The sequence below is a fragment of the Salvelinus alpinus genome, chromosome 18 (assembly GCF_045679555.1).
Source record: "Salvelinus alpinus chromosome 18, SLU_Salpinus.1, whole genome shotgun sequence".
Classification (NCBI taxonomy): domain Eukaryota; kingdom Metazoa; phylum Chordata; class Actinopteri; order Salmoniformes; family Salmonidae; genus Salvelinus; species Salvelinus alpinus.
The window spans coordinates 3,830,315-3,841,187 of NC_092103.1; the positions used below are offsets into that span (position 1 = coordinate 3,830,315).

The 10,873-nt window shown below is 40.7% G+C and overlaps 1 protein-coding gene across 4 annotated transcripts; it reads right to left on the reverse strand.

Annotated features, from left to right (window-relative positions):
- Nucleotides 1–697: 697 nt before the first annotated feature.
- Nucleotides 698–10,405, reverse strand: LOC139543536 (T-box transcription factor TBX3-like). Of its 4 annotated transcripts, none has more exons than XM_071349706.1 (7): nt 9,345–10,405; nt 8,202–8,469; nt 7,557–7,703; nt 6,115–6,191; nt 5,355–5,512; nt 3,755–4,398; nt 698–2,594 (listed from the first exon to the last, which is right to left on the reverse strand). In XM_071349706.1, exons 1-7 carry the CDS (start codon nt 9,734–9,736, stop codon nt 2,166–2,168), a joined length of 2,115 nt encoding a protein of 704 aa, XP_071205807.1. In that variant the 5' UTR covers nt 9,737–10,405; the 3' UTR covers nt 698–2,165. The 4 variants fall into 4 exon arrangements, with proteins under 4 accessions (XP_071205807.1, XP_071205805.1, XP_071205806.1 ...); XM_071349704.1 differs by having other exon boundaries at nt 7,557–7,721; XM_071349705.1 differs by having other exon boundaries at nt 8,187–8,469.
- Nucleotides 10,406–10,873: the final 468 nt, after the last annotated feature.

A 10,873-nucleotide genomic window follows, 5' to 3' on the forward strand; every position in this document is an offset into this window, starting at 1 on the left:
TTTGTGTAGTGTTCACTAGGTGGCGTTACGTCTGGATTATCAACGTAAGAATCCTGTTCAACATTAGCCTATTGCAGACGCACTGCCGCCTTCCGTGCAATAAAATCCAGTAAGATATCGAGGGCGCCAGGTGAGCAATAGACAGAGCAATTGAGATTCTATGTCATGTTTACTCCTATTCCCTAGCGCCACTGTCGTTACTTATTAACCATACAATTTACAAATAAAGATATGAAGTTAATAAACTCATGATTCTACGCGCAATGGAGAGTGCAATCAAGTTATTTTACATTCTTTAGGGTTCACGTTGGCCGAAATAAACAATTCGTCAATAGGCTACTCAGCAGGCCCATAAAACACACGCGCACAATGACTCACTCTGGCGCGGTCTTGCGCGTCCAGGAAGGAATTCCAGGTATCATAGCTGAGGTTGAGAGTATCCCAGTGCCTTCTCTCAGGTTATCTTAAGAACATTTCTCAACTCTTTGATCATTGTCTCGACGCCTCTATCCCTAAATGCTTAAAGTGGACAAAGTGTGGAAAGAGAAAGTCTGGCTATGCCAGACTGCATGATAGAGAAGGATCGACACAAATTTGGTTTGAGCAATTACATTACTTTGTATTTATCCACAGAGTTTACATCATAGTTTAAATAATATCATGTAGGCCTAAAGAAACGGACACATGGAAACGTATGGAGACTGCATTTCACTATTTTATTGACACTTTCAAGAACACATCGTTGGTGTTGTAAACTAGACAAAAACCGAATACAACATAACCCAATGACAACTTTAGAAACACAAAGGAACCTTCATATTTCAATAAGATGCAGCATTTTTACTATCAGGCTGCAAAGCATTTTTAAACAGAAAATTCGTCCATTTTGACACACACCTAGACGAATGTTTTTTTTCTTTTCAGAAAGCTGTTGATGTGTGCTCTCGCTGTCATTCGTCTGAACAGTAGCACTTAACACACAGAGACAACAGGTAGGCTAGAGGTACAATGGCACATGTGTGTCCGCTAAAACAACTAGCTCTGTGGATATTTGAGGTACAGGTAAATCCGTATTCAGTGGGATATAAAATGCAGATGGAAAAACAAGGGTAATAGCCCACGAACTATCTTTACACAGGTATCGACAATAAATTAAGGACAGATCCCTAAAATCAAACTACTCCGTTGTATTTACACGCAATATCAATATCAATATGAAATAATTACATAAATATTTGTATATATCACTATTTACATTTAAACCCAATATTACCTTTTCAATTGTATTTCAGATTCCCTTTGCCAGTTGAATACTTATGTTGGATTCGGCATGCGAAATTAGGACAGTCTCAACCACTCGCACATGAAGTTCATAACCTCGGTTCTGTTTTGGCATACTTCAAACAAGTGCCAGCATATGGATTTCCGCAGCATAATCCTGCGTTTATAATTTGACAAACAGAGACATTCGTTCGTAAAATCAATAACCGAAGACCAATTGATTGATTCCTTAGAAAAAAGGGAGGGAGACATGTTTTTCTCTCTCCTCCAGATTGGTTTTAAGATCAGCCTGAAGCATTCCTTTAGCCTTATTCGTTTCATTTGAATTTGGTCGTGAAAATAAATCATAACAACAAACTGACAGTCATAAAAGAGACATGTAGCGTTTTGTAGGGCATGCAAAGTGTCACCTACCCCCCTATAAGCATAATGATATGCTTCAAATTGTTATGCAGTTAATACATCAAACACAGCAGTCTTTATAAGATAAAGAGAAGTGAATTCAAATAATTATAACCAATTCAGAGTGCACATTAAATCGAACAAATTTCGTTACCTCAGTAACTCGACGTAAAACAAACGTATACATAGGACATCACACAGCAGCAACTTATCAAAGATCTGTGAGTATTATCCATGCCAACCTTTCAGTTTCAATACTTGTACGGTATTCAAATAACAGGAAAAATTCAAAAGTGTTGTTTAATTTAACAAAAGAGAAATATACATATGAGATGTGTATTTAACCAAAGTGCATTTCAAAATCTAAACTGTTCAATAGGTCAGTTTTCTAAACCCGCATTCGCTAGAAGGGTGTCGTCATTCTCATCCTCATCGTCCTTATATGATCATCACAACAACAACAAAAACAACAACATTAGAATCTATGGGGACACGCTTCGTGACCTGTCCTGAATGGAATCAAGTCCGCTGACCAAACGCTGAATGCTCTGCAACTCGTTAATGGAATCTTTCCCAGAGCAAGTTTTTGGGGACAGGGAGACCGAGCCGGATGACCTGCTGGTGACCTCCGAGGTGGAGTCCAGGGTGGCAGAGACGGGGCTCGTGGCCATGCCGTCCCCTTTCCGCTCGGCCGCACTGCTCGCGATGGAGGGGATGGCGGTGGTGAGCAGACTGCTGTCCGGAACGCTCATAGGGATGGAGTAAGGGCTGTACCTGAGGCGGGGGCGCACTGCGTTCAGGAAAGGGTGTCGGTGGACAGAGGAGGAGGCTGCGGAGTTGGCTGCCGCGGCTGCTGCCATGTACGTGTAAGGGTAAGGGAACAGGCCCCCAAATGGAGACATGGCCAGGCCCTGGGGAGAGAGGAGGGGAATGATATGAATAGAACTATGCACAAATTTAACAGACGCTAGCTTTTAGTCACGATAATAACACAGCAAAACAGGGAAAATAGGCTACATTTAAATTGTTCACAATGTACACTGTCTATGTAAGCCTGAATATTGAATTGAGGTCATGTAGTGAGTGTGAATAATGAACCCAGACACGTGTTATGTGGCTGTGTAAGTCTACGTTCACTTTTCTCATAAAGCGATTTTCATGATGATGCTGTTCTGTGTCTATGCGTAATGATTTTATACAGCGGCGGTGTTGACATAGATGGGTGTAAACCCATTACCAATACATTTTCTTGAATTTAGCCTTACATATGGAATATATAACGCTATCCACGCGTAAATCCATGAAAACATTCCGAGAATCAAATGAACAAAATATTTAGTTTTTTTTTTAGTGTTACGTGATATCTAGACCCACCACTATGTGATATCGTGTTTTATGTAGCTTTGCAAATAGTTCATGAATTGTGAATGCAAATAAACATTCTTTATATATGATGTTGCTCATAAAATAGCAATTTAAAAGGAACTATTTCTGCAACACATATGTTTTGAAAGTAGATGGAAACAGCAAATCTGTTATGCATTTAGGAGAAGTTGTTTTCCCTCCCCGAACCAGTGAAGCACTAAGCACATCTCATTCGCCATGTTCCTCTAAAACACAGACTTACTTAATGAGTTCACATCAACACTAGCCTAAAACTATTGTTGTAACGCTTAGGTGGTCTCTGCCTAAATCCCAACATATGCTGTAAACAATTGAGACAAATAATATCCACACCTTCCTAAAATCCAAATAAACTTGAGTCCCTATAAAACACATTCGGTTATTATTTAGGCTATAACATAACTGTCTACAATAGGCTATGCTCGCCCCTGTTGTGATTTTGAACACTATAAGGAATAAACTTGGCTATTAAAACGAAATGTAAATTATACTATTTTTCTTCTACACCATGTTGACATTTCCACATAAAGTAATGGGGACAAGGACACCTAAGATGATATAGGCTACACAGTATATTCGTCAAAATGTAACGAAAAACTCAGGAGCACATAGCATGTGTTTTACACAGGCATTAATGTACTGCTGGTGGTAATAAAACAGGTTTTACCTGGGATGCCAAGACATGTTGCTGCAGATGAAAAGGCAGTCCATGAGCTCCCGTCAGGCTTTGCGAGGGTGACGCCATACTGGCCGTGTCCATGGTACTAACCCCTGCAGAGGACACCGCTGCCAGTAAGGGGCCCATGCCCGCGGCCATATTCGAGAACGCGCCTCCCATGTTGAACTGACTGGGGTGCAAAAGAAAGGGATGCGCGCCCCCTAAGTGATTGAAAAACTGCTGTCCCGCGAAACCCGGTGGAAATCCAAAATGATGCATGTGACTCTGGCTTAAGTGCGGACTGCTGTCAGTTTGAACAGTCAAAGGCATATAGTTCTCCTTGCTTATAGACCTGCACTCGTCCGCTTTGGGTTGGTCCCGGCTTGGACTCTTGAAGTCTTCTCCGGACCGAGTGGTGCTGGAGATCACGGTGATGGGGCTCTGTCGTGAGTCCGCTTGGCTTTTCTCAGTCCTCCGGGCGCTTTCCCGAGACCGGCCGGTAGAATCACTGCCACCAAATTGATGGCCTTTAGTCTGGCTTGCCTCACGATCCTTCCCATCCTCCGTAGTGGTTGAGATCTTACTGGAGTCCGGCCCATCCTTTAGGTTTCCATTGCTTTCATCGTCGCTGTCTTCATCACTCTCGCAGAAATCTATCAGGAATGAGTCAAAAGTTAGTGATACATGAGAAATGATGATCAAAGTTCATCAGGATTCATTTAGTTTTTGGTTTATTCTCCTAAATTCTCATATAGCCAACTTTATTACAACTTTCGATGCCATATTAATAAAAAATGAAAATAAAAATGTACAACTAGATATATAATCAGTATCGGTCAAAATGATATCTCATATAAACAAATATGCCTAGATTTTAATCCATGCTCGTTTGGAGGATCGTAATTTGCGCTGTCAATGAGATGTAATTATCTGTAGGATACTGTACGGCTAATCATGGTAAGTAGGCCTAGGCCTAATGCTTTAGGCTACGTAGGCTAGTGTTCATAATGTATTGAGCTACATTGACATCCATAGGCTACAGATGTATTTTTATTTTTTAATTAACCTTCAGCATATGATCAAGTCCTTCAAATTGGCCTCATTTTAACCGATGGAATGTTTTCACAATTCTAACGATTTTTTGTCATTCAGATAACTGACTACGCCTACATCTCGAAAGTTTATTTTATAAAAAATAAAAAATAAATCTATATCCAGTATATCATTCTGGCAGATGTATGATTCATTTTATTGCTAAATGCTTAGCACGAGAGACCCATCATGTGAATGGGAATTACAAGAATGAGCCGACATAAAAGGTAGGCTACATAGTTTGTATGTTATTGTTGGTGCTGGACGAAATTATATCATTTGTCGTGCAATTATTCAACACAATAGGCCTACTGATATCCAAAGACATTCAACTGAATTCAAACTAAATCCAAAATGTAGCATAGGCCTACTCATTGGAAAATATTTCACAGCACACTTTTTTTTTTTTACAAGCATAGGTTACTGTAGGTGTCTATGCTATGTGGGTCTGTGAGATGCGGAACGTGTAGGCCTAGTTCTGAATCTTAACCCAAGCAGAGGCTATGGGCTCCATTACCTTTCAGGTTGGGAGGCCCCACGGTAGACACAGCGGGAGACGAGGCCTGGTCGAAACATTTTAATGAGGCCTGCTCGCCGGAGGAGTCGTCGGACGTCCCGTTCTCTTTTTTCTGCTGCTCCTCATATGAGCGAATTGACTGCAGGGCCAGCTGTTTCCTACATCATACAGACAGGTTATTGGTCATCACTACTATTATTTTGTAAGAAAAAAACGATCTATAAGAAAACGGATCATTTATTCAAGGCATAGGACATGCCTTGCTATGTACAGTCTTTGCGTATAGGCAAATTCACAGGCCTGCAATTCATTTTGAGTGAAGATTATCCAGATGCATTTTATAAATCAATATATGTCTGTTCGAAGAAATCAAGCTATTCAAACCCACTGTAGAACACTAATAACCCACCTCCCAAACTATTTTCTTGTATACTGTTGTCAAAATGGTAAAGAAAAGCTTTTGAAGAGTTAACTATCAATAACGCCACACTATTTCTATAGTAGGAGTTTCAAAATTGTATTTTCCTCTTTAGATCTCTGCACTCGGAGAACCATAACAGTGTAAATACAACATGATAAACTATGTCTATTACCTCTGCCAACTCATTAATAAAACGTGAACTACATAGCATCATTTTAAGTCGTACCGCTTTTTGGAATTCACTAAGATCACTGTCAGCCATTGCGTCCATAAAATCCGACATCAGAAATCGTAAAATGTTTGTTGCGCAGTTAGGGAATAGTTTAAACTTCTCCTTACCTCTTCTCTCGTCTTCCATTGCCAGTGTCACGGAATCCTTTGGCAAAAGGATTATGGTCGATTTTCAATTGTGTAATCTGAAAGAAATCAAAGTTATAAATGTTTGTAGGTAGCGGCCGGTAGCCTAGTGGTTAGAGCGTTGGACTAGATCGAATCCCCGAGCTGACAAGGTCAAATCTGTCGTTCTGCCCTTGAACAAGGCAGTTAACCCACTAGATCGTCATTGTAAATAAGCATTTGTTCTTAACTGACTTGCCTAATTAAATATACAATAAATGTTTGTAGAGGTGGTTAAATTGAGTGACAAATTGAGTGAAATCCTCGATTTCTATTCTTAAAGTTCAACAGTTAACCATAAAATCGTAGAAAGGAATAGTAGCTTAATTGTTTTTTTAAGAAATTGCATAATTGAGCCACCATCTGAATGGTTGGAAATGTGTTGATAATTGATTCTCAAACTAGTGACGAGCTTAAGGTCTGATGCTATTAGAGACCATTTTATTTTCCACACACACACACACACACACACACACACACACACACACACACACACACACACACACACACACACACACACACACACACACACACACACACACACACACACACACACACACACACACACACACACGTGCAATGCATACTGAATGTCAACCTCGCAGAGCACATTATTTCCCCCCACTCACTTCCTCTCGCTTTCCACCCCTCCCATGTGCACATTTTGGCAGGATTGACAATATTCTTCAACTCATGTGGCTGCCAAACATTAACTGCATTTTTGCTTGACCCAAGTGCCCAGAGGTAACACTTAGCTAACATTTCGCCCTTATATCAAAGAGCCAACATAAGAGATGATTTTGATTAGCGGTGTATCACATGTGGAATTAAATGTTACCACCAGCGCAGCCTGTTAAAATCAAAATGCTCTTTTCTCTGAGTAACTGCACATTCTGTTCCCCTCTCTTTCTCACACTCTCCCTCCCCCTTGCCTCTAACATTCTCTCAATGTCTCGCAAACACACACACACACACACACACACACACACACACACACACACACACACACACACACACACACACACACACACACACACACACACACACACACACACACACACACACACACACACACAGTCTGGGTCGTTGCCAAATCCTTTCCATGTGATTAAATATAATGAAGTATTATGTATTACATACATTCCTGATAATTCTGACCCAATTGCTTTAGTAGGAAACACGGCATGAGATGAGGTTTACATGTATCTAACACGATAGCTTGTAGGCCCAACACTCAAACAAGATGAAACAAATCTTTCATATTTTATGATGGCAAATGGCGCAGTGCTAGCATTGGCTATAGAAACTATTTGATTAAAAATGGATGCAAAATAAATATCCAACTATTTCATGAAAATAAACGAATAAATTGTGATTCTGCCTACCTTGTCATTTTGATAGGCAGTTACAGCAATGAAATCCGTTTCTGGGAAAACGTAAGTCCTGAACGTGCTATAGGGTAGTTTGAGAATGTCGTTGGCTCTCACGATGTGAAATCTGGGCTGATATTTGTGCATGGAATTCAGGATGGTCTGGAACAGGAAAGAATTCTGGATTTAAAAAAAGATAAGCACACACGGATTTCTAACTTTTGATGAAGATTAGCCATTTTTGTAGCTTACTCAATCGTAGTTCAGGCCTAGCCTACTTGATGCAATGGGCTGTATTGGAAAGTTATCCTGAATTTCTCTCACCAACAACGCATTTACCAAAAAGGTTCAATACATTTATATATACCGAAGCAGTTGGGGAAAAAGTTGGAGAAACATGTTGCAGTGAAAATATTAAAACCTCATTCATGATGGACACAAACCTATTCAATTGAAATTAGGCCTGTATATTTTGGTGAAGCCTTTTCAGCCCTCGGCTCCATATGACCACAGAGAGGCAACGTTAACGGGCTTATTAATATTAGGCTACTAATAATAATACCTCTGATAATACCAATAACAATCATGATAACAATAATACATGCTAAAAATGTCGAGAAGCATGCAAATAAGAAAAAAACATACATTAGATGAACTTACAAATCCATGCTTGTCGGAGATGTTATTCGTCAGCTTGAGTTTGTGAAAATTGACGACTTTTGACATCCACTGCTCGCCAGTAGCCGGACTGTCCGGGTGAATGTACATCCTCTTTGGCATTTCGGGGTCGGCCTTCCCAGCCACCATCCAACGCGAGTTGTGAAATTTATACCTGCAGTCATCGGCTGCAACAATATCCATCAACAGAATGTACTTTGCTTTCTTGTCCAAGCCTGTGCATCTCACTTTGAACGGAGGGAACATTCGCCTGTGAAATGGAATAAGAAAATCACTTAAAAACAGTGAACTGGCCTACCTATCCTATGTTCATACATACATATGGAGCAGCTATCTTTACATTGCTATTATACTGGTTATGATAATGAAAATGTAACACTGCGAATACTCAAATATTACACATTTTGCATTTACTTGTATGCCTATACGTATATGCGTCTGCCATACGATTTAGTGCATGAAGAAATTATTAATCTAACAGAGGCTGTGCGAGAATATAAAACACCCACAAATAATTTTTAAAAACGCATAATATGTATAGCATGCATTGTGTAAATGTATTTGTACGGCCTACTATTTGTTTGTTGTGATAATAACATTTGTTATTACACTTTAGTATAATAGGCATGTAGGCATACATGTTTCCGTTTCATAGCCTAGTATTGTGGGCTGACTTTAGATCTACAAACGTTTTGTAGAGTACATATTGTTTTGTAGAGTACATTTTAGAATTGCTCACACTTTTATTGTGTCATAAGAAGTTAAAATGTAACAGCCTTATGTGTTGTATATTTTATAGTTTGGGTTGGGTTTTATTTGATATCGTGTTAGGATTACATGACCATTCAATATGGCCATACAGATTCTGTCGATAGGACAAAGTTAGGCTATTCTATTCAGCTGATTTACACACGTAGCCTATCACCACCCTAGTTTGAAATCAAAACGTTGGCCACCATTCGCGAAGGTACAGTTCCAAGCGCCCGTCATTAAATCAATTCACTCGAGAGGCATGCCATCGTATTGATGATCCGAATGATTTTCATAATAACAAGATGCATACTGATGTATTTCGACTGCAGAACACAAATATGTCTTATTCGAACACATTAAAGTTGAGCTCACCTTCCAGATTTCGTGATAACCATTTCAGTGCCTCGCTTGTGGAACGTTTCCCAAAGTTCCTTCGCTTCCAGGTGAACTTTCGGGTCGTCTTCGACCTCTTCTTCAGGCTCCAGAGTCTTCAGAGGCCTCAGATGGGCTGCGGCTGCCTGGTGCCCCAGCGAGGAGAAGTGGAGGCCGGACTCGGCGGCGCCCATCAGCTGGTCCATGATAGGCTTCCCCAGGGCGCCCGGGAGAGAGAGGGAGCCGTTGTGAGGTAGCGCCAGGGCCGGGAAAAATGGAGGATGGTGACCCAACATTGCACTCATGGCAAATTCCGGACCCCGGTGAGGTAAAAACGGATGGTATGCCATACTCGTTCCTTGTATGACTGGATCTCTCATCAGGAAGCTCATCCAAGTCCAGGCAGGTACCAAATATATGGATTTATTTAGTTGAATACTATAGTCAGTCTATGCAGATTTATTGACGAGCAAAACTGTCTCAAATTGAGAAGTCCACTGTCACCACTGCAGAAATAAGCATCCACTTGTGTTCGGCTGGGTGGTATGAATGATCTTTACTGTCGTTCTATGAGTTCCAACAAAGTGTCTGCAATGAGAAATGAACAAATGCACTCCATTAGTCTTCAATTGTGTTGAGATAAAGATTTTCTTCCGAGATTGACGGGCGTTGAGCACTTTGCTATGCGTTGTCTTGCGAACAATTTTCGAATTAAACCAACAAGGGTGAGTAACTACGCTTTAATTGACTGCTGCCTTCTTTTCTTGCTGTTGTCTAGGCTACAATATCGGCATTCCTGTTAAAATGCATTCGCTTTCATTGGCTTCAGTCCTCCTGCAAAAGCGATGTGTTGAAATATTTCGATAGCGCGGTATAATTCCTCTGTCTTTACTTGTTCCAGACATTCACCCTCACACGCACGCACACTATTTCTTCGTTTCTCTTTCACGCACACACACATTTCAGTAAAGACGTATGCAGAGAAAGGAGTCGTTTGACGGCAGAGAGGTGGTAAGGTCCCAGCACCAAGATATTCCTAGTGCTTCTGTGCCCCATAGGCTTCAAACTGTATGGATGTGTTGCATGTTACGAGAAGCTGGGCTCTGTTGATTGGCTCTTTCACGCGTTTGGACCAATTGTGTGGCTTCGTAGGCGTGGTTTTAACAGGTCGGGTGGAGGGGACAGACTTCAGACTTATTAAAAGGTGTTTGGAAACTCAAATGCTGCTGTGAAAAACCACTGCCTCAGTCAATATTGTGTGAATATGTCAACATCATTAGAACTAGTGCGATCACTCGGTCTCTGGGACCCTGCACATGAAAAGTAGCCAGTCTCAGATGCTTTGTCCGTAAGATAGTACTGTCTCGTGTGCAGTCAGAGCGGCAGGGTTGGCCCCGTCATCAAAATATTGACTGACAAATGTTTGTGCGAAGTCGTGGACGCTTTATGTAGGCTATATGGAATGAATGAATATACACAACTTATCGTCACTGATTTGATCATTTGGAATTTATTTGATGAACAGAAAT